The sequence below is a fragment of the Pyrus communis genome, chromosome 7, assembly GCF_041283825.1.
Source record: "Pyrus communis isolate YQ-2024b chromosome 7, ASM4128382v1, whole genome shotgun sequence".
Taxonomy (NCBI): Eukaryota; Viridiplantae; Streptophyta; class Magnoliopsida; order Rosales; family Rosaceae; genus Pyrus; species Pyrus communis.
Genome location: NC_142571.1, coordinates 1,367,468 through 1,389,427, shown reverse-complemented (window position 1 = coordinate 1,389,427; position 21,960 = coordinate 1,367,468). Strand labels below are relative to the sequence as shown.

The 21,960-nt window shown below is 38.0% G+C and overlaps 3 protein-coding genes across 5 annotated transcripts; 2 read left to right on the top strand and 1 right to left on the bottom strand.

Moving 5' to 3' along the window:
* Positions 1-4,684: 4,684 nt before the first annotated feature.
* LOC137733197 (putative disease resistance RPP13-like protein 1) lies at positions 4,685-10,788 on the bottom strand. Of its 3 annotated transcripts, none has more exons than XM_068472356.2 (4): positions 10,504-10,693; positions 10,353-10,421; positions 5,104-9,490; positions 4,685-4,964 (listed from the first exon to the last, which is right to left on the bottom strand). In XM_068472356.2, the coding sequence occupies exon 3, from the start codon at positions 9,471-9,473 to the stop codon at positions 5,142-5,144; it is 4,332 nt and encodes a 1,443-aa protein (XP_068328457.2). In that variant the 5' UTR covers positions 9,474-9,490; positions 10,353-10,421; positions 10,504-10,693; the 3' UTR covers positions 4,685-4,964; positions 5,104-5,141. The 3 variants fall into 3 exon arrangements, with proteins under 3 accessions (XP_068328457.2, XP_068328455.2, XP_068328456.2); XM_068472354.2 differs by having other exon boundaries at positions 4,685-4,967; positions 10,504-10,663; XM_068472355.2 differs by lacking the exon at positions 10,353-10,421 and having other exon boundaries at positions 4,685-4,967; positions 10,504-10,788.
* Positions 10,789-14,094: 3,306 nt separating this feature from the next.
* Positions 14,095-17,195, top strand: LOC137735355 (pheophytinase, chloroplastic-like). The gene is made up of 6 exons (XM_068474775.2): positions 14,095-14,507; positions 14,645-15,413; positions 15,681-15,907; positions 16,004-16,195; positions 16,298-16,454; positions 16,881-17,195. Exons 2-6 carry the CDS (start codon positions 14,661-14,663, stop codon positions 17,109-17,111), a joined length of 1,560 nt encoding a protein of 519 aa, XP_068330876.2. The 5' UTR covers positions 14,095-14,507; positions 14,645-14,660; the 3' UTR covers positions 17,112-17,195.
* A 1,350-nt stretch (positions 17,196-18,545) lies between these two features.
* Positions 18,546-20,564, top strand: LOC137735118 (serine/threonine-protein kinase-like protein At3g51990). The gene has a single exon (XM_068474494.2). The coding sequence runs from the start codon at positions 18,780-18,782 to the stop codon at positions 20,274-20,276; it is 1,497 nt and encodes a 498-aa protein (XP_068330595.2). The 5' UTR covers positions 18,546-18,779; the 3' UTR covers positions 20,277-20,564.
* Positions 20,565-21,960: the final 1,396 nt, after the last annotated feature.

Genomic DNA, 21,960 nt, shown 5'->3' with positions numbered 1-21,960 from the left:
TGCCAATAAGGATGTCGGGCCCCTGAGGATGTGGGATTGTAACATTCCACATCACCCAGGGGAGTGATCCTTAAATGTATATTCCCATCCCTACCGAGCACAGGTCTTTTGGGAGCTCACTGGCTTCGGGTTTCATGGGAACTCCGAAGTTTAGCGAGTAGCGCGCGAGAGCATTCCTAGGATGGGTGACCCATCGGGAAGTTTTCGTGTGAGTTCCCAGAAACAAAACCGTGAGGGCGTGGTCGGGGCCCAAAGCGGACAATATCGTGTTACGGTGGTGGAGCGGGCCCGGGAAGTGGTCCGCCCCGGGCCAGGATGTGACAATTTGGTATCAGAGCCTAACCCTGGCCGCGTATGTGCCGACAATGACGTTGGGCACCTAAGAGGGGTGGATTATGACATTCCACATCGCCTAGGAGAGTGATCCTTATATGTATATTCCCATCCCTACCTAGCACGTGGTCTTTTGGGAGCTCACTGACTTCGGGTTCCATAGGAACTCCGAAGTTAAGCGAGTAGCGCACAAGAGCACTCCCAGGATAGGTGACCCATTGGGAAATTCTCGTGTGAGTTCCCAGAAACAAAACTATGAGGGCGTGGTCGGGGCCCAAAGCGGATAATATCGTGCTACGGTGGAGTCGGGCCTGGGAAGTAGTCCTGCCCGGGCCAGGATGTGACAAAAATATCTTTAAATTTAGGTTTTAAATATGAATTATAATATACTTTGCACAAAAAAATATATATATTTTGAAAAATATGAATATGATAGTTTGTTGTTATGGTAAAAGAAATAAAAGAAACATTAACAAAATAAAAACTAAAAATAAAAAATTGAAAAGGGATGGATCGGTATGAAGAGAGCGACTTTTTTTTTATTAAGTCGCTATATTCTGAGCGATTGTAGTCAAGGAGGATCGCTATAAAAGTACCGATCGTATCATTTTTTTTTTTTTTTTGTTTTACTTTTTCCATTGAATAGCTATAGTAGAGTAAAATAGTAATCACAACGCAAAGTTTTAACCTAACAACAAAAAGTGCAGACACATGGAGTCCTATTCATGGACCTAAATAAAAAAATAACTAAAAATTGGACTAATCTAATTGTTAGGCCATAAAATTGGGAAATGGATCATTTCCGGATCTCTTCCACCAAATCCACCCAATCATCTAATTCGGACACTTGAAATTTAGTCCAACGGCTAAAGTTATTATAACTTTTAAAGGGCCCCCTGTTTGTAGCTGTTGGATCAAATTTCAAGAGCCTGGATTGATTGATTGGGTGGATTTAGTGGAAGGGATCCAGAGAAGATCTCTTTCCATAAAATTGGACCTATTTCAAGTTAGTTTATTTATACATAACATATTTGTAAGGAAGAAGTTAATTTAAACCACATATTAATGAAACTCTTTTTGTCAACTATAAGAGGGTGGAAAAACATTTTTGCCTTCTATCACAAAATAAAATTATGGACAATAAAGTAATTTGCACAAACTAAATTTTGCAATTGTTTTTAAAAGCATCATCTACATGTAATCCTAACAAATCACCTACAAGAACTCTGGATTTTTACGGGTGTATTTTTTGATGAAATTTCAAATTTTTATGGCACTTATTTTCAAAACTTCAAGTTCGAGTTTAAGTACGAATTCTAGGTTCATGATATCTGCAAACAAACACAATATACATATGTAGTGAACGGGAATAGCTTCGGGATTTATGTGTGAAAAGAATGAGTGACGACCCAAAATATGGGGCTGTCGTGGCTTGCAGGCCCAAAAGAGTAGTTATTGGGTTGCTGGGCAACAAATGAGAAATAAATGGGTTAACAAATTATATATCCAATTATTGGGCTAAAAAGGAAAAATAAAAAACAAGGCCTAACCCATGGGCTTGTTATTTCATGCGAGCCAAAAATAAAACAAGGGCCAAAAGAAACAAAAAACAAGTGGGACGGTTTGGTGCATATGCCCAATTGGGTTGCGGGTCGACTGCAACCAGGTCAGGTTCGTAAGAAAGGTGATGCAAAACGGCTTTTTTTTTTTACCTTAGAGTTTTGGAGCAGGAACGACTTGGTGGGTTGGGCAGCGCGGCTTCAGGCTGCGGCTCCCATGCGTGTAGGGTTTGAAAAATCCCATTTTTTTTTCTTCTCTTATTCACGCATATTCAATTCACCACAATTATAAGAATAATAAATTTAAGCTGAATCTATAATTTGAAAAGAAAAAAAAGAAGGTAAAATTAGAGTTCATACTTCATGGTGAATGTTTCATGCAATCATTGCTGAAAAAATATCAAAATTGAAACCATGTTTTATAGATTACTTGGATTGCTTGATGAATATTGTGAACGACTTTGTAGTAAACAAGCATTCAGTTCCTTAGCTTAGTTTTAGGAGCGTGTTTAACAATGCGTTGTGGTCTAAGTTTAACTGAAGGAGAGAGAGAGGGGTGCAATTGCATAAAGAGAAAAGATAGGCTTGGGAATTACTGTGATGATATTTCTCCATACCTTGTGCCTTTTTTAAGAAAAATAATGGGGTTACTTGCTCTACATGTAATACAAAGTTGTGCCTTTTTGTTTTTTGTAATTAATTCTTGAATTATTTCTCGTTAATATTAATCGTTGTTGAGACTATAAATACTCAAGTAATGATTTCTGTTGTGAAATTTATGTGAATGCCCACATAAAGAAAACAACTACATATGGCTAAGGGTGGAAAGTGGAAGAATAGAATTCAAAATTATATTTCTTAAATAGTAGAAGTTTGGTTTTTATTGTTTTAGTGTGTAAGCCTTTTACATGCATTAAAAGAGACGTATGCTTGTATCGTATGGGTAGTACAAAAAGATGAAAAGCAGAAAGTAATAATCATGTTTTCCTCATTTGTCTCTCTCTACATTCATTTCTCTTATCTGATACTAGTGAAGAAAATAAACATAATAATACATGGCTCCCGTTTCACTTCAATCTCTAACAACTCTGATAATATATATAGGTACGCATCATCTGATAATAACATGTTTCCAAATGCTAAAGGTAATCATTATCTTGAATTAGTCAAAGCTTCAAAAGACTCCAAAACAAAACTGTCGAACACTCTAATGCTTTAGCACATTCAATCACATATATTAAATATTAGCCCGTTCTATCAACTATATTTTTCTCTCAAGTGAGGCTAAATATATATATATATATATATATATATATATATATTTACACAGATTGCTTAAGGGAAGAGATCCCCATTTTTTCAAAAAAATGGGGACACACTCCCCACCGTTGGATTTAACTTTAATGAAATTATATGGTTGAGATTGTGTGCCTTAAGCAATCTGTATATATATATTTATTTATTTATTATATGGGTTTTTATAACCAAATATATCTCGGGATACTAAACCTAGTTAGAAACTTTTTTTTTTTTTTTTTTAGTTTTACATATATTAAAATAAACGGTTAAATGAGTATCCGTTTATAACCGCATGTAATACCCATAACCGTCCATTTAATTTTACGGATAAACGGTTATACCCATAACCGTTTATTTATCTAAACGGTAATCTATAACCGTAACCGTCAAATTTAAATGAGCGGATAACCGCGATTACTCATAACCAATGTGTATTTGCCCATCCCTAACCGAGAGTAAGAGTAGAGTCGTCGAGTCCAAGTCGGGAGATTCAAACTGAATTTTAAGACTGGATTATGGCATTCCGATATTTCCAGAGTTTCAAGAGAGCAGAGGTGTGCCAACTCCTTGCCTCGGATGGTCCAAAGACTCGGCAGATTGGAGATGGACAGATAAGTAAGCTTGTTGGGCAGCCGCAGACGATTGTCAGGTAATTGAGTAAAATACAGTTCTCCTATATTGTTGTTGGAGTCGTCAAATTCATGATGGTATCAAACCACATCATATGAGTTTTCCATAAAGAAAATTGATGCTAATTACCGATGTCAATTTCAATCAATGTTTTAAAAGGCGAAGGCGTAGCCGAAGTGTTTCATGGACAACCACACCTAGGTGAAAGTCTTGAGACTTGAGGCGTGAAAGATAATAAAACAAAGTTTCTAATCTCAACTCAATAATGAGCCAGGCACTGATCATTAATATTCTTAGGAAGAATACATAAGCAATCTGTGTGGAAGAACAGAAAACATAATATACAATCAGAACTACAGTCAGACTTGGTTTATCAAGGCTTTGCCGTACGGGATCTAAATAATTAGGGACTGCTGTGGGTTCACAAAAAAAAGGGAACTGCTATGGTTACAAAAAAAAGGGGGACTGTTGTGGGTTATGAAAAAAGGACTCGGCCTAAAAGATTTTTTGGGCCAAGTCTTTTGAAAAAAAAAATTACTTCTTCGTGAAGACGCTGCTGTTGCAATTGAAAAAATAAAAGAGTGCAAGGATTTCGGCCGCCTCAGAACGCCCTAAGGAGCGCCCCAACCACATCTAGGCGAGTTTTCACCTACTCCCACTATGCAGAAGTGATTTGACCCCCGCCCCACCTCCAAAGCCACCTAGGCGTGCCTCATGGCGCGTTTTTTAAAACACTGATTTCATCGCCAACACCCATGTTAATTCCACTCCGGAGTATCAGATACTCCTGAATACCATAACAAATTCTGTGATGACAAATGAGTATTCCCTTCTAGTAGGAAAATTATGTTTTGAAACGGGTGTAGAAGTTTTTCTTTATGTAGTCGTAGTGAGGATTTTTATAAGTCTGTCAAATAGTGATCGACAGTAAAGAAGAACGACTTCTCACATTTAATGAGTCTAAGTAGAGTTCGTATTTAAAAAATTGGAGCCAAATAACAAACAGTACTTGACCTGAATTCAATGAATGTGAGACGGGAGGTGCTTTGAGCAAGAAGATGCTTTGTATTTACATCTTGGCTGTAACAAGGTCACAACTACGGGCAGCGAATGTAAGCTGCTCATCCTTTGTCAGTCGTAGTGCTGCTGCAATTTTTTACAAAGCGGCGTGGTTAGACGAACTTGTAACTTCATGAAGAATAAAGGGTTTTGATTCAAAACAAAAGATGTGCAAATAGTGCTAAAATATGAACGTAAATTTGTAGGGAAATGAGAAGCATACCTGAGAAAACTCCTCTGTTTCTCATTATCTTCATGCCATTAACTCATATGCACATAGGGGATGTTTTCAATCTTGGACCAATCCTCTCCTTTGTCTCGTTCACACCGATGCAGCAGAAGAGGGCAGCGATGAATTGATAGGTGACAAAGCGTTGCTGGCAGCCCCTTTGTTGGCAAATATTGGAGCTTATCACACTCCCTGATGACCAATTTGTGAAGAGTTGAGAGATTTTCGAGCACCTCCGATATGGATCCAAGATCTGGGAGTCTTTGGATGATGAGGGATGTTATAGTGTGGGGAAGAAGGAACTCGCTTGAGAAGGACACGAGGCCAGGAAATCCACCAATAGTGAGATCACGAAGAGAGTGGAGTTTGTGAAGCCTCCATTCATCTACGGGATTGAGCTTTTCACAATCGGTAACTGTAAGTAATCTTAAGCTGGTGGGCAGACCTTGCTTTGGCAAGGAGATGAGATTAGAGCAACCAGATATCTCAAGTTTTTGCAAACGTTTAAGTTTGTAAATGAACTGCGGTAGGGACTTGAGCTCCTCGCATTCAGAAATTATAACTGATTTTATGTTTGTTGGCAACCCGCCTTTCGGAAAACTCTCAAGAAAGGGGCATCCAGTTACTTGCAAGATTTCCAGATTCAGGAGGTTGAGAAGGCTGGATGGCAAGGTCCGGAGTTTAGAGCAATCGCTGATCTCAAGGCGCTCAAGTGTTGTGGGTAGCTCACCTCTTGGGAATGACATGAGAGAGGGGCAGTTGTCTATCTCCAAAAACTGAAGCATCATGTTGTCTTTGCACATCAAACCCTCCGGCAATGAATGCAGACTTTTGCAATAGCAAACTTTTACGTGTTTGAGGGTGGGAGGCAAGTTTCCTTCCTCAAGAAATGATGTCAAAAAAGAACATTTACGTATCTCCAAGTACTCAAGGCTATTGTTGTTGCTCATCACCTCCTTCCGAAGGCTCTTAAAACCACCACAATCACTGATTACAAGACGCTTAAGCATGGATGTCAACCCTGTATATGGAAATGATTCGAGCTTTGGACACCATTCAATTCTCAACTCTGTAAGACACTTCAGTTTGTAGAGCTCATGTGGAAACTTCACCAGGCTTGGAGAATGTTTCAAACTCAAATATTTAAGCACAGGTGGGAGCTTATTCGCTTCATCTGGTAAGGCAATGAAATTAGGACAATTGGAGATGGTCAAGCGTCCAAGGGATGCAAGACCTGCCAGTCCCAATCTCTTATTTGACAAGAATTCAAGTTCGAGAAAGCTATCAATACTCAACTCTTCAAGTTTTGCGATATGTTGCACCAAGTCCTCAGGCAGAGACTTGACATGTGAAACATTATTCAAGTGCAGAGAGGTTAGTGAGCTTAGTTCCATCATGCATCCAAGTAGTTCAACACTAGAATCTAACACGGACAAAGTAAAAAGGCCCATTAGCCTTGGAAGTGCAGCCAAATTTTTACAACCATCTATCTCTAGATATTCCAATGAAGGGATAGTAACAGGAAGTTCATCAAGCTCACCACAATCTACGAGAACAAGCTGTTGAAGGCTTGGGAATTCTGCAGGTTCCAAGTTTCCAAGTTCAGAAAGACAAGAAAAAGTAGTTAAAGCTGCACAGTTCTTGATGTGCAACTTTTTCAGGGAGGAAAATCCATGGGAGAACTTTCTTAACTTCGGACATCTGAATATGGAAAGCTCACAAAGGCCAGGAAATCCATCGAGTCTTCCATCTTCTATAGATGACCATTCCTCCCACTCTTTCATGTTCTTAAATCTCAAAGTCTCCAACGACGGAAATGGAATTCGAGAATCATCACCATCCCCAAAAAGTTCAATTCCAACATGATTTATTCCATCCATTCCTTCAATTACAAGGTCTTTAAGAGAAGGTAGTTGGCCAAGGGATGGTAAAGATGTGCACTTTGTGCAACTGTAAAGATGCAGATATACCATATTACTGAACATAGGATCACTCATCCAACTTGGAAATTCGGTACCACCATAGTACTTGATGGTGAGTTTCTTCAGGTTTTCATGAGGCTGTAATGCATCGAGTACATCCGTCTCAATTTTTTCAGTTCGTGAACTATTACCATTGCTGCTCCAATCCAGAACTAGCTCATCAAGATAATTTTTTGCCTCCAATTTGGCCTGAATTGCATCTCGAACACTGCCCACCTCATGCAAACCAGAAATGGAAAGGGAACCTCGAAGATGTGACAAATCCTTGAACGCAGCTATCCCTGATCCGGTGGCTTTCCCCACAACAAAATCTGACAGCATTTGAAGGTTAGTCAATCTTCCCATTCCCAGAGGCATACTTTTCAGGTTAGTTCCAATAAGGTTGAGATGCCGTAAATTCTTAAGGTTTCCCATATCTGTAGGCAGTGTGGTGAGGGATACACATCTGAACAATATCAACGTCTGCAGATTGTATAGGCTGCTTGTTGACTCAGGTAGCTCTTCTAATTCACAATGAGACAGATTAAGGTAACGAAGACTTTTCAAATTGCCAATTGAATCTGGCAACTTAGCTATGAGATAACCACTAAAGGACAACACCCGCAAGAATCTCATTTTTGGCATCATATCACGAGGAACCTTGTCGGTTATGCTGCTGAGACTGAACCCATGCATCGGATGTAATGGTAGAAATGTTCGCAAACACTCAACTTCGCTGAATGGCTCAAATTTCTGAAAAACATCTTCAGGTTTGCGAATGTATGACAAGTGACGAGTTTTTGTGGGCAGCTCACTATTAGTCTCTGCATTTTCCTCCAACCTGAAAAATGTTTTTCCAGAAACAGATTGCGCTAGATCATGGATGAGGTCATGCATCACAAATCGTTTCGCGTCATTGAGGTAATGTTGGATGAAGGACCTTGATAGTAATTCCGAAACATATCTTCCAGCTACATCTTCTATTCTTTTATTTCCATCTGGCTCCACAAAACCCTCGGCCATCCATAGCATGACTAACATCTCTATCTCATATTCATAGTCCTTAGGAAACATTGAGCAATAAGCAAAGCATCGCTTCAAATTCCCTGGGAGGTGATGGTAGCTTAACCTTAGAGCTGGTAGAATGTTGTTGTCTGGAAGTTCCCACATCTTGCTTTTCAAGATATCATTCCAGAAATTCTCATCCATTTCAGGTTCAGCACGCAGAAGACCCCCAAGTGCCTTCACAGCCAAAGGCAACCCTTTACACTTCTCTACGATTTTCTTGCCAATCACTTTGAAGTTTCCCCAGGCATCTAAACTTCTGTTATCAAACACAATTTGTTCAAATAATGACTGGCAATCATTTTCTGACAATGCCTTCAAATTGTAAGGTACAACAGTGCCCACAGTTGATGCAACTTTTTTAGAGCGTGTTGTTATTATAATTCTACTCCCGGGAGCGCCAACCATGAAAGGTATTCTTAATTCATCCCAACTTTGATAATTATCATTCCAGACATCATCCAAAACGACCAAAAATTTCTTCTTGTCCAACAATCTTTTGAGATTTTCTTGAAGTAATTCCAGATTGTTTGTGCTTGAAGTACTCTTGGTCACCGACTCAACAAGTGTTTTTATTATCCTGCAGACATCAAATACATCAGACACACAGGTCCAAGCTTTCAAGTTAAAATGCCGACCCACGACCTCATCATTATACACAAGTTGAGCTAGTGTTGTCTTTCCCATGCCTCCCATGCCTACAATTGGAACTATGGAAATCCCATCATCATTTTCCTTGCCCAAATCCAGCAACTTGACTATTTCCTCCTTATCAAACTCTCTGCCATAAACATGAGATTCATTAACCACTGGAGTTGTCGGCAATCTATCAATCCCAGACGACATCCCTCCAGCATCTTCTCTCAAACGAAGAATATCTTTTTGCTTTGCAATTTCATCTAATCTTTCTATGATCTTTTTCAGCTTTGGCTCTACACGTTCCTTAAACGGATTCAGAGCATTACCAACGTCTTTCATCTTAAAGTCCAGGCTTTCCTTGACTGTTTCATTTGCATTCAAAGAGTCACAGACATAGTTCAATGCCTTATTATTGTATTGCGATTCAAGTGAATCGTTAGCAAGCTCATCCACAATGTCCTCAGCATCATAGGCCACAACCCTGACTTCTTCAATCCAAGCTTTGACATCTAAGTCTTTGACTTGCTTCTCCTCAGCATGATTGAGAACTGCACGAATTATGTGCAGGTTTGTCTTGAGTTTTGTTAAGAGCGAGCCGTCCAGTTTCCACTTGAGGAAAAAATCAATTACGTCTTGATTGGCCAACTTGTTAAGCAGCAGGCTTACAGAAGCAGATTCAAAGGCTCTTCTCAAAGGCATGGTTGCAGTTTATGTTTCTGAGGAAATGAGAGAGAAAGAGGGAAGGGGAGAAAGTCAAATGAGATATAGAAAGACATTTATGTATAGAGAAAGAAAGCTGTCAATTTGTTGCTTTGTAGAATTGTAGTATATGCAATATATTGTTTAACCTAACTAGCAATTTAAACTTTAATTCCGACAATTTCGTCAACCAAGCCCGAGATTTTTCATTTTTATTTTGAAAAAAGGCATAATATGTACTTGATTTATCTGCCAGAAAGGAGAAAAAATTATTGCACTTCAATATTTCAGAAGAAAAATGTTGGTTGAAGACAAGTGGTGGTGTATTCATTACTGGGGTAAACTTTCTTGAGCTATTTGGACAACATTAGAATAACCAAGGATGTGGCAAAGTAAATAACAGAGAAGAGAGCAATGCTCGTCGTCACGCCCCAAAAGCCTGGCATGTGAATGATTCACATGCCTCGACGATCCCAAAAATACAACGCTCAATCGCCGTAACATTGTATTCCCAATTTCCCAAGTACCCTCGAGTAAGCATGTTCATGGTCTCTTGCTGTATAGCAAGCATGTTGCCCAATAACTACAGTTGGACCCCTCTATTTTTAGAAAATCATCTAACTGCCGAAAAAGTACATTCAAATTTACAAAATGCCTCTCTGCACTGCAGAAAACAGTACAGCAGCAGCAGCAGGGACATTTTTTTTCCAGATTTTTTACTTGTTCTTCATGCAAAAAACTACCCATTAAATAAATTCCAAATCCACTATCAAGTAACTAACTAAAAATTAATTTCGAATTTTTAACTCAATTGGTAAAAATCTCCAACTATAAGAACAATTCCTCATTGGAATTGTACATAACGGATTTGAAACTTACCCAAAAGTATCAATCGAGTCCCCAATTCGTCAAATTAGCTTCCCGAGCTCATAAGCAACTCAATCAACACTTCAAGTTACAAAATTTAATCTCAATTACATTAAAATTCTGAATCGGGAATATTTCGAAACCGTACTAAAAAAATGAGTACCTTGATATGTAGAGCTCGTTTCGTGGATCTCGTGGTTGAAAACAGCATCAAATTTGGGCTTGTATTTTGAGAATTACAAAGAAAATAAGATCTTGGAGGAGGAGAGGAGAACAGAGACTTCGTCTCTTTCCTGCTTATGGTCTTCACGAAGAAGAAGAATGGGTCTCTTCTCTCCCTAACTCACCAGGTCAGCTTTTCATTTTTCAAAATTTTCGGGAAAAATTAATTAAAAACTCATCATGCAGAAACAGTCTGAATACTTCAAGAAGAAATAGTGACAATCATGGAAGAAAAATAAAGTTTTAACGAAATGCTATACTATTTATTTATAACATATTTTTATTCTTTTTGGTTAAAATTTAAAGTTTTTAAATTTTTTTCGTTAATTTTTCTTTGAAAAAAAAAAAAAATCTCTGTAAATAATTGTACTCTTGTAACTATTTGAAAAGTTATTTGTAATCTTGCAGTCTCGTATCTGTATAAACGAAGGCTTTCCTTCATTCACAAAAAACATACGAGAAAAACATGAACTCCTCAACCCTCACACTGAGCAAGTATTCAAAGCTTTCTTCCATACTTTGTAAACTTTCATCTCTGTAACCTTCCATATTTTTGTAATCCATATTATATTAATAAAGAGCAAGTGTACATATTCAAGTAAGCAATTCTCCAAGCTTAAGCTTAAGTAAGCTCTCTCTCTTTTCGTATAGAGTGTGTGTTTAATTAGAATTCCAATTCAAAATAGGAAAACATTATTATAGTTTAGTGTTGACTTGCTAACTTACGATTATACTTTGTTCGAGCAGTCTGTTACAGTTGAACGATTATCATATAAATAACTAGACATTAACTATGAATACCCCTGAGTTATCAATACCTCTGATTTAGCCTTGTGGCCTTGTACCTGCATTATGAATGGTTTTCATGCCAAAACATGTCGAAATCCATATGTAATATTTTATGTCTAACTATTATAATGGTCATCCGACTAGACATTAAACCTTGCACATGGATTTACCTAGCCATTATCAAACACGATGAACTACCAAGCACATGAATCGAGTCCCCAATACCAAGTGATGTCGCGATTGAAGATAAGCCATTATCAAACACGAGGAACTACCAAGCATGTGAACCCGGACAACAAGATGAGTCAACTACATATTCAAATGTTATTTATGGAATCGAATACATGGTTATACCATCCATGTTAGAAGAAGTTTTAGCTCCTCATGTTAAAGATTATATGTGCTTATCTAGCTTCGTGATTTCTAGTGTCAGAGTCAATTTAAAGACAAATTCGAGGTTGAGTTTCTTTCAAGTAGAGGAGTCTAATGTAGAACAAGATATAAGTCAATTCCAACAAAGGAAGATAGAGAAATAAAATGTTTCAAATTTTAAAAAAGAAGAAATAAAGCTGGAAAATATTGGATTCAATTGATGACTACAGAAAATGCAATAAGAAATCTTCTGGAATCAAATTGGGCATGTAATACGTTGTTTTAAAGAGAATTGCAAGAAGAACAAGACTCATGGTTACCATGACCTCAACATGTTTAACGCAAAAAATGATGGTTTTCAGCCTCCGAAACAACGTTTAATGTTTGTAATAAGATCAAACTTCTGGTTCTCCGTTTGATTTATGTCATTTCACTTCCTCAAATACCCATGAACTTTCCAGGGTGGAGCCTTTTGGCTTTTATTGTAATGTGGATTCAAGAATTAGTCAAATAAACCTTTTGGTTTTCTCCTAATTCTGGTGGATTCGAGAATATTGTTTTTTTAGGGTTTACGTTTGTGTCTTCGTTAGCTTGTGTTAAAAGATAATGCACAGCAGCAATTGCAGGAAATATAGCAAAGGTAAGAGAAGCTAAACTGGCTCAATCCCTCGATAATCCAGAAGGTGAATTATCATTGAATTATATAGAGTACATTGCTTGATTTAGAAGTATAATTATGATACAATGAATACATAAAAGGAATGTTTTAATGATATAGGAAATATTGATGAAACAGAAAACAATCCCAAGAAATCAGGAGATATCATGTGTCATGTGTTGCGTCAAAGGAGGTTGTTGTTGTCACATCTTGGTCCGGGCCAGTCACGTCCTGATTTAGATCAGGGTGTGTCAGTTGTGGCAAGTTGAGTTGAGCTAGTCAAAGTAAATGAATGGAGATAATGGCTAATTTGCGTATAAAATGACGTTTTTGTGCTTATAATTTTTTTACATGAATATCATAAGATCGAAATGAATAAAATATTATATAAAAATGAAAAAAATCTAACTGCATGAATGATTTTGACTAATTATGAAAATCTAGAGGTAATGGACTAAAATTAATTTAGAAGGAAATTATCACACTTCACAAGTTCGATTCGAGTGAGAAATCAACAAATCGGTCTTTTTCAAACTTAGCGGTGCGTTAAACGTGTCAAGCAATACAAAGAAGTGGAAATAATACATCCATTTGCGTAAAGAAATAGCGCGCTTAGGCGCACTCTGCTGCGACCCACAATACGTGCTAGCTCTGTACCCGAACCGGCAGCCTATGATATATTGCCCTTGGATTGTGCAAAGCGATTGGACCCACTGAAACGTGATTGATTGGCGCTTGGAATCCGATTGTAGGTATTGGAATCTATTTCAGTTGCAGAGGAACATAGCTTTTGAAGAATCTGGTTGAACCAATGATATTGATGTTACTGTCTTCTCTACACTTGTCCTTTTCACAGTTTTTTTTTATTGAGTAAATTGTAGCAATAATTTCTCAATTTTAATCAAATTTGAACAATGGTCCCTCAACTCATCAAAATGTGTAGTTGTGGTCCCTTTCATCAACTTCGTCAAAATTTTGTCAAAATAAGTTATGTTGAAAGGACTATTGCTACAACTGAGGTCGAGATCCCTCAACTCATCAAAACGTGCAGCTATGGTCATTTTCATCAACTTCATCAGAATTTTGTTGAAACGAGTTATGTTAGAAAGATCATTGCTACAATTGGGTTAAAATTGAGAGACCATTGCTTAAATTGGGTTAAAGTTGAGGGACCATTACTCGAATTGAGTTATAGTTGAGGGACTATTTTTCCAATTGGATTAAAGTTGAGGAATCAATTGTAATGAGATTTTAGTTGAGGGACCATAGCTGCACATTTTGATGAGTTGAGGGACCAATGGCAATAGATTTTTAGTTGAATGACCATTACTCCAATTAAGTTAAAGTTAAGTAACCATTGCTACAATTTACTCTTTCTTATTCTTTTCTTTGTTTTTTTCTTTCTACTTTTTTCTACCCAAACCATTTTTGTAAAATCCAATCTCGTTTTTCTTTGTTGAACCGCTAACTAGTTTACTAAGAAGATAAAAACGCTCAAACGTTAATCAGTTAACAATTTAATATAAAGTTAATTATTCGTTTGTGAGCAGTCTATAATATTTCTTTCCATAATTTGACCGTTCTTTGTTTTAGATCTTCATTCAAAATCACTTAAGAAAAATAGTCTTAATCATAAATCATTGAGCTATTCGATTATTGTTGTCAACATTTCATTGTGTATTTGACAACACTTGGTTTGTCAATTATTTTTTCACAATTAGATATTGAAACATTTTTTGATTTGAAACATGGAAAAATGTTATGGAACAAGCACAAATACATGATTAGCTTCACATTAAGTTACTAACTAGTTGAACGCTTCGTGTTTAGGAGAAGGTTATAAAACAAATGTACAAGTAATTTCATCACAAGGTACTAAACTTCCCCTTGTGTTTTTTGGTCGGTAGAGCGGTGTGGGGTTTTGTTGTTTAACGGGCAATTATTCAACACAAAATTTTAAAAGTTGGTTTCTTTTTCCTTGTCTTCGGAAGGAAGAAGAAGCGTTTAAGCAACTCCCTCCCTCTCTCTAGATTTTGGTAGAATCTCCTAAATACTTGGAGAAGACTGACTGAGCATTCCACGAAAACCATCGCAACTGTTATGACACTTCTCTGCTGAATTTAAAGGTAACCCAACTGAGAAAAAGAAGAAGAATTTCTATTAAGTTATTTATGTTATACTGTTTTTAGGTGTTAATTTATAAGTTAATGGTTGATAATTGATTAGAAATTCTGTTCATTTCATATTTGGTTCATGTTTGTAGAATATATTTTGTGGATATGGAAATACTCTCATACAGTTCTGCACCATGCTGTGATGCTGTAAATTTAAGGGGAAAATTAGTAGAGAAAAGCTCAAACTTAAGTCGATTCGGGCTCCCAGATGTTAGAAAAAAAGGAGTTTGTGGTGTTCAATTTGATCCCAGAAGCGAGCTTTTGAGGTGTTACAGTTTAGATCGGTCTTTCTTGAAGCAACTAAGATACCGGGGAGGTTTTAGGTCATTGAGCACAAGTGAAAACTTCAAGCATGTTGGTCCCATTTCATCAAGTGGAAGCTCGGATGGCTATGTAATTGGCGCGGATGCGGATGCAAATGTTTCAGAAACGGGGGAATCCGTGACTAAGGTTTCGATTCCTGGTCTACCGGACGAATCCAAAGGCGAATTTGGTGCTCCAATAAATAGTTGTTTTTGGGAATGGAAGCCCAAATTCAATGTGCATTATGAGAAAGCCGGATGTGATAACTTGGGATCCCCTCCGGTGCTGTTTCTTCCTGGTTTTGGGGTTGGCTCTTTTCACTATGAGAAGCAACTGAAAGATTTGGGGCGTGATTTTAGAGTATGGGCAATTGATTTCCTCGGCCAGGGTAGGTCATTGCCTTTTGAAGACCCTGCCCCTCGTATTAACGAAGAAGGTATGTCAGACGGGCAAGATTTAGCGTGGGGTTTTGGAGAAAAACCCGAACCCTGGGCAAGCGAGCTTGTCTACTCTATTGACTTATGGCAGGATCAAGTTCGTTACTTCATAGAAGAGGTACACTATAGCTCAAGGAACCTCTGTTTGTTAAAGTTTCGGAAGCATTTTTGATAACTTGGTCTATTTCGTTTCTTCTCTTTCCATTGTTGTTTATGCTAATTTGAGCATCTTACATGGCTCCTTTGCTTGAGTTTGTATGACTTCTACTCTTTTGCGGCGAAATAACATGTAATTTTAGTTTTTTCTATATGAGAAATAGCCTTCTTCATCACTTCCTGGACTATTACTCATGAGCAATATAAACGCAACCATTTTTCTTTGCAGGTTATCGGTGAACCTGTCTATATTGTGGGGAACTCGCTTGGAGGATTTGTTGCTTTGTATTTTGCCGCATGTAACCCTCATTTGGTGAAAGGTGTTACCTTGCTGAATGCTACTCCTTTCTGGGGATTTTTACCTAATCCTGTAAGATCTCCAAGACTAGCAAAAATATTCCCATCGGTAGGATCATTTCCTTTACCTGCCAGTGTGAGAAAGCTCACACAAATACTGTAAGTTTTTATAGCTGGCATAATTTTTTAGGATATGTTTTATGATTTAGGTTGTAAAGTACATAAAACTGTTTTGATTTGCTTCATTGGTTTCAGTTGGCAAAAAATAAGTGATCCTCAGAGTATTGCGGAGGTACTCAAACAAGTTTATGCAGATCATTCAACAAACGTTGAAAAAGTATTTTCCCGTATACTTGAGACATCAGAGCATCCAGCCGCTGCTGCATCATTGGCCTCGATTATGCTTGCTCCTCAAGGAAAATTATCCTTTAAGGAGGCTTTGGCCAGGTAGACAATACAAGGGTTATAACTTATATGTATGAAGACAATTTTGTATGTGCTTTCGTTTTTCTGGTGCAAGGAAATCACCAGTATATTTTTTTTCCGTAGATGTCAAATGAACAACATACCAATTTGTCTTATGTATGGAAAAGAAGATCCATGGGTGAAACCTATTTGGGGCCTTCAGGTGAAGCAACAGGTGCCTGAAGCTCCATATTACGAGATCAGTCCCGCTGGTCACTGCCCTCATGATGAAGTTCCGGAGGTAAGCAGTTAACTAATTAGCACCGAAATATCCTATTTCGTGCATTGAATACTTGCTAATCCAGGTTTAGTTGGCATATATTATCGCTGTTATATATGTTTTAATTTGGATATACATTAAAAGTTTGTGTATTTAGATCAGTAAAATAGGAAAGTAAATCTTGTATATTATTTGTGATTTTGTTAATAAGTTTCTTGCTCAGCAAGAGTAACTCTTGTTAGATAAGTAGATATTTCATTCATCGAAGTTCTGAGAGATTCAGAAAAAGTCGATTGGTTGGATTTTTCTACGAAGATAAATGTACATAAACCATATTCACTATCAGCTTTTCGTTGGAGAGCTTTCGATTGGATTTTTCGATTTCCTGTTTGATGATTTCCTTTCTTGTTTTGTGTTCTTAGAAGACTAATTGTCATTGTCCTGCAGGTTGTGAATTACTTGTTACGCGGGTGGATAAAAAACCTAGAGACTGAGGGTTCAGTTGCGTTACCTTTGCTTGATGCCCCTGAAGGTATGCCGAACAACCTTGCCAAGGACTTGGAATTTCTCAGAGATGGATCGAAAAAGTCAGTAAACGTGCGGTTCTTCGCATCCAGGTTCTCACTTTGGGACATGATAAGTTCTTATATCAGATTCATGAACCTGCAACGAAGATAATGTAGATATAGAAATCTGACAAATATATTCTTTTGTTAATATACATATTCCACGTATATAAAGTTGTCATATGTTTTACTCGTCTCTTCCAATCTACTCACTCCATCCAACGACCTTTCATAGCTTCTTAAAACTGATTTGTAAAGAACAAAAATTCTCTCCAGCGCACGCGGGTTGTGGGTGTGGGCTGCAACCCGTATTGATAGTGTATTGACAACGTATCTTTATGTGGATATTGTATCGTCCTTAATTGTACTATCATTAGACTGCCAATATGATGGGGATCGGTTATGTGCCAACTCATGCGCACAATCATGTGCGTTGGAGAGCATTTCTCTTGTAAAGAAATGGTGCTCAAGAGCTCTTAAAGCAATTGGGTCATAACATTTCACCGCGCTTTTGCACCCTTTGGAGACTAACTTGGCAGTGGCATAGCAGATTAGCAGTGACATAGACACAGATAGACTTTGAGCCATACCTTCCAGAAATTAATCATCTCTCCCTCCATTTGCTATCTCTCTCGTCTTTTTTTTGTTTGTAGCCTTTTGGATATTTATAGGCAATATTTGAATCTTTTTTCTATTTTCTGTTTTTTGTTTCCTTTCATTTTAATATTATTTTCGAACCAAATTAAATTTTAACATTATTTTTAAAAATATATATCAATTTTGTCACGTCACGTGTCATTATCCCAAATTATATAATCCTTGTCTTGTACTTTTTCTCAATTTTTTTTTAACCAAGTTAATATGGATTGTTAGATTCATTTAATTTTCAAGAAAGTGTACCAGATTGTGCCATGTGGACAAAATGGTCACTTTCCTTTTTTTTTTCTTTTTTTTTTTTGGTTTAAACAAAAAGACGGCTGAAGTAATGAGGATTGTTGGAAATCCAACAACCCAGATTCTACCACGTTTTAGACAGCCTACAATGTAGGCCTCGCGATGCATTTTTGTCTCATGACGGGCCACCCACGAACGTTGTATTGCACGCATCTGACGTAGAATTTTTTTGCACATGACCGAAGTCATGTTGGCATCAGATCAAACTCGGGCAAAGAGTTTGGCTAAAATCGCCAGCTGGGCTGGTCAGGCAATTCTGAGCCCATTAACTGCCTGACTTTTTTGACTGGGGTGGATATGGTAGCAATTGAGTAAGAGTAGACTTGCTCGAGAGCAACTCCACCCCATTTTGGCAAGAATTGACCCATCAATTGGAGAAATTTTTTATTGTAACCGGAACACGAGTGATAAATATTTATATAAATGGTGTAAAATTTTAATTTTTAACTTTTTAACACATATCCCACCATTTGTACAGTAACCTATGATGTATCATCTTATGTTCCGGTCACACTGTAAAATCTCTTCATCAATTGAACAAAGACAATTATTCCCTTAATAAATAGTAATTTGCCTAGGGCATGAACAAAACTCAAATTTCAACCAACTTTTATTTGGGTCAATATAATATGCTTATATACAATAACGACACCGCGCAAACAGTTGCAGAACACGACGCCAGCAAAACCCAATTTTCAACCAACTTGGGTGCTGGAAATTTCATATAATCGAAGTCACGTACGTTTCATCACACCAAACTCTCGTCTCTCCAATTCAATCCATCCAGAAAACCAAAACACAGAGTCGAAATCTCGATTTTACATTTATGGGGTACCTTTCCTGCAGAGCTCAATCAGCCATCTCCGTCGCCAATTCCCAAACATCATCGTCCAAAACCACCGCCACCGCCGCCCCGGAAAACCCCATCAAGATCCAACACTTCGACTACAGTGATCTCGTTGCCGCCACCAATGGCTTCTCCGACCAGAAGCTTTTAGGCAAAGGCAGCCATGGCTACGTCTACAAAGCTGTGCTCCGCGGCCGTCTTGTTGCCGTCAAAAGACCCTCGAGAGCTCACAGCCAGAGACTCCGACCCACCTCGTCTTCTGGGCCGGAGACCGCCAACGAGGTCGACAACGAGCTCGAGATCTTGTCCAAGATTCAGAGTCCGAGGCTGGTCAATCTTTTGGGGTTTTCGAATGATTCGAAAGAAAGGCTTTTGGTGGTGGAGTTCATGAGCAACGGTACGCTGTACGATGTTTTACATTCGAGTACAAATCGGCCTCCGAATTGGGGTCGTAGGATTAGATTAGCTTTGCAAACTGCTAAGGCAATTGACATTTTACATTCATCGAACCCACCTGTAATTCATAGAGATATTAAGTCTGCTAATGTTTTGATTGATCGTAGTTACAATGCCCGGTTGGGGGATTTTGGATTGGCTCTGAGGTACTGCCAGTTCGACGAGTATAGGCTCCGGTCCACCCCGCCGGCGGGGACGATGGGGTACTTAGACCCATGCTATGTGACCCCTGACAATTTGAGTACTAAAACTGATGTTTTTAGTTTTGGGATTTTGTTGTTGGAGATTATAAGTGGTAGGAAGGCTATTGATGTTGGGCATTCTCCGCCTTCGATTGTTGATTGGGCTATCCCGCTTATAAAGCGAGGGAAGCTGATAACGGTTTATGATCCGCGAATTGTACCTCCTAAAGACCCTGTTGTGAGGAAGCAATTAGCTGTCATTGCAGCCAAGTGTGTGAGATCTTGTAGGGAGCGTAGGCCATCGATGAAGGAGGTCGTGGTTTGGCTTTCTGGGTTGAGTAAACTGGTTCCCCTGCATTCGTGGAATGGTTTTAATAATCCATGTACAATGGTAGAGACCATGGGGCGCCCGGTTGAGTCAAGGAACGCACATTTGATTTCGAAGCTAGAGGGTGTTGGAGAAGAGAATTTGGAAGCCCTAGAAGCTAAATTGACTAGGCAAGCGTTGAGGAATTCGCGTCGAGTTTATTCGGATTTGGGGTTTAGCAGCAATCTGATGGAGCTTATGGCAGGTACTGATGGGGAGTCAGAGTTCCATGGTAACGCAGATGGAGATGACTCCAGTTCAAAATCGGCGAATCTGGTTTCTAGATTTGGTAGTGCAAGATATATTGGTAGGAGTAATCAATCAACTCCTGATAATGGGAAAGGAGTCCCTGATTTGATGCAAAATCATTCTTTTGGGAAAAAGTCATTTACATGTTCAAGGAGAGATGATGCAATGCCTCATGTGAGCGGCAATTCTCGTGCAGCTGCTGGTATACAGCTTGCTGCATAAATTTGATTTATGTGAATAGAACAAAGGCATGTAAGCTTTCTTGCTTGCAAATTTTACATTGATGCAGATTTGTTGCTCTCTTATTTGTTCTTGGTTTTGCTTCCTCACGTCTTGCGATTCGTTAATTTGTTAATGTGTTGTTAATTGATCTCCCCATTTGTAAGTTGTTTGATCATTTTTGTTTTTTGTCTTTTAAGTTGTTTAATGTTGACGAATGATATGAAGACTTTTGTAGTCTGAAAGTTCACATATGTCAAATGCCAAGTGATACCGCTTTTGATCCTTTTAGTTCAGCATCTTTGTTACCGCATTGTTCAAATTTCCGGGATCCTTAGGATTTGCCGAGTCAAGAGTAATGTTTTGAAGAACTGTGGCTCATTGCGCTGCATATGCCTTCAAATTTTGTAATGTCTTGTTTATATTCAGATGAACAGAAGAACACGCAATCTGTTTTTGGTTCAAGTGTGTGTGCATCCCACGAGATTTGTGTTTAGTTGTGAGCCTCATAGATGTCTACGCGACTTTGTTTTTAGTTAGGCTTTGATTGGTGTCCACGTATTCGATAATTCACTGGATTCAATGCGTGTCAAAGGAAGCAATGGATACCTTTGAGGAAGCTAAATTTTTGTTCAAGTTAGAAAGTTGAAGATGAACAAGTCATGAAGAAAACTTTTTTCTTCTAATCCACACGAAATTGTAGGACGGTACCAATCTACAAGTTTTATTTTTATTTTTACTTTGACCAAAATTTCCCATGCTTCGAAAATTACTCTCAATTTTTTCCATATTTTAGTACGTATTCTTGCAACAGAAGCCATGAAAGTATATAGTGCATCATGATGGAAAGCTTTATGTTATTTTGGCAGAAACGTGCCCTTTTGCTCATCTTTATTGTATTGATTGTTTCCCCGCATCATTGCAATCTCAAACTAATTAAATTATAAACATTTTTACTTATCACTAACCATCATCAATCGAAGTCCTCGTTTGAAAGTATTTTTAAAACCGTTGAAAGTGGTTTGAGATGAAAATGTTTTTGGAACCAATCCTTAATAAACTGCAAGTGAACCCTAGAAAAAACATTTGAAGTGCTTTATGGAAGAAGCACATAATTGATGCTTCTTGCTCAAAGCATTTCAAATGTTTGTGGAACTCAAATCATTTTAAAACACCTTCAAACGAGCCTTAAATAACTATTTTTGTTTGAGTTTCTCCAATCTCTCAATTTTTCTTAATCTTTGATCTGAAATAAGTACCTATTTGAAAGCACGATTTAAGTTGGATTTTTCCACAATACAAATTCATGTTGCGTAAAAAAACGCAGAAGTAGCTGTTAGATCCACGACTTCATTCTTCTCTTTAAAGGTATAGATTAATCATGCTTTATTGACTCGTACTTCGATTAAATGAGAAATCGCAAGCACCCGATGATGATACCGTGTACATGTAACATGGTAGACAATTTGTTGCTTCTAGATGGGTTTGACATTAGGTCGACAAGGCAGAATTATTTTCAACCAAGAATATATCGAAGGGCTCAACTTAGATCATATCACTTTGAATTCTTGTTTGACTGTCTTACGGTATCACAATGTTGCTTTGTTTACCCATCATGAAAATGGCTAGTCTTGTCAGTTAATTTAATCTGAACACCCTCTTTACTTTTACTGTTTAATTTCCTAAT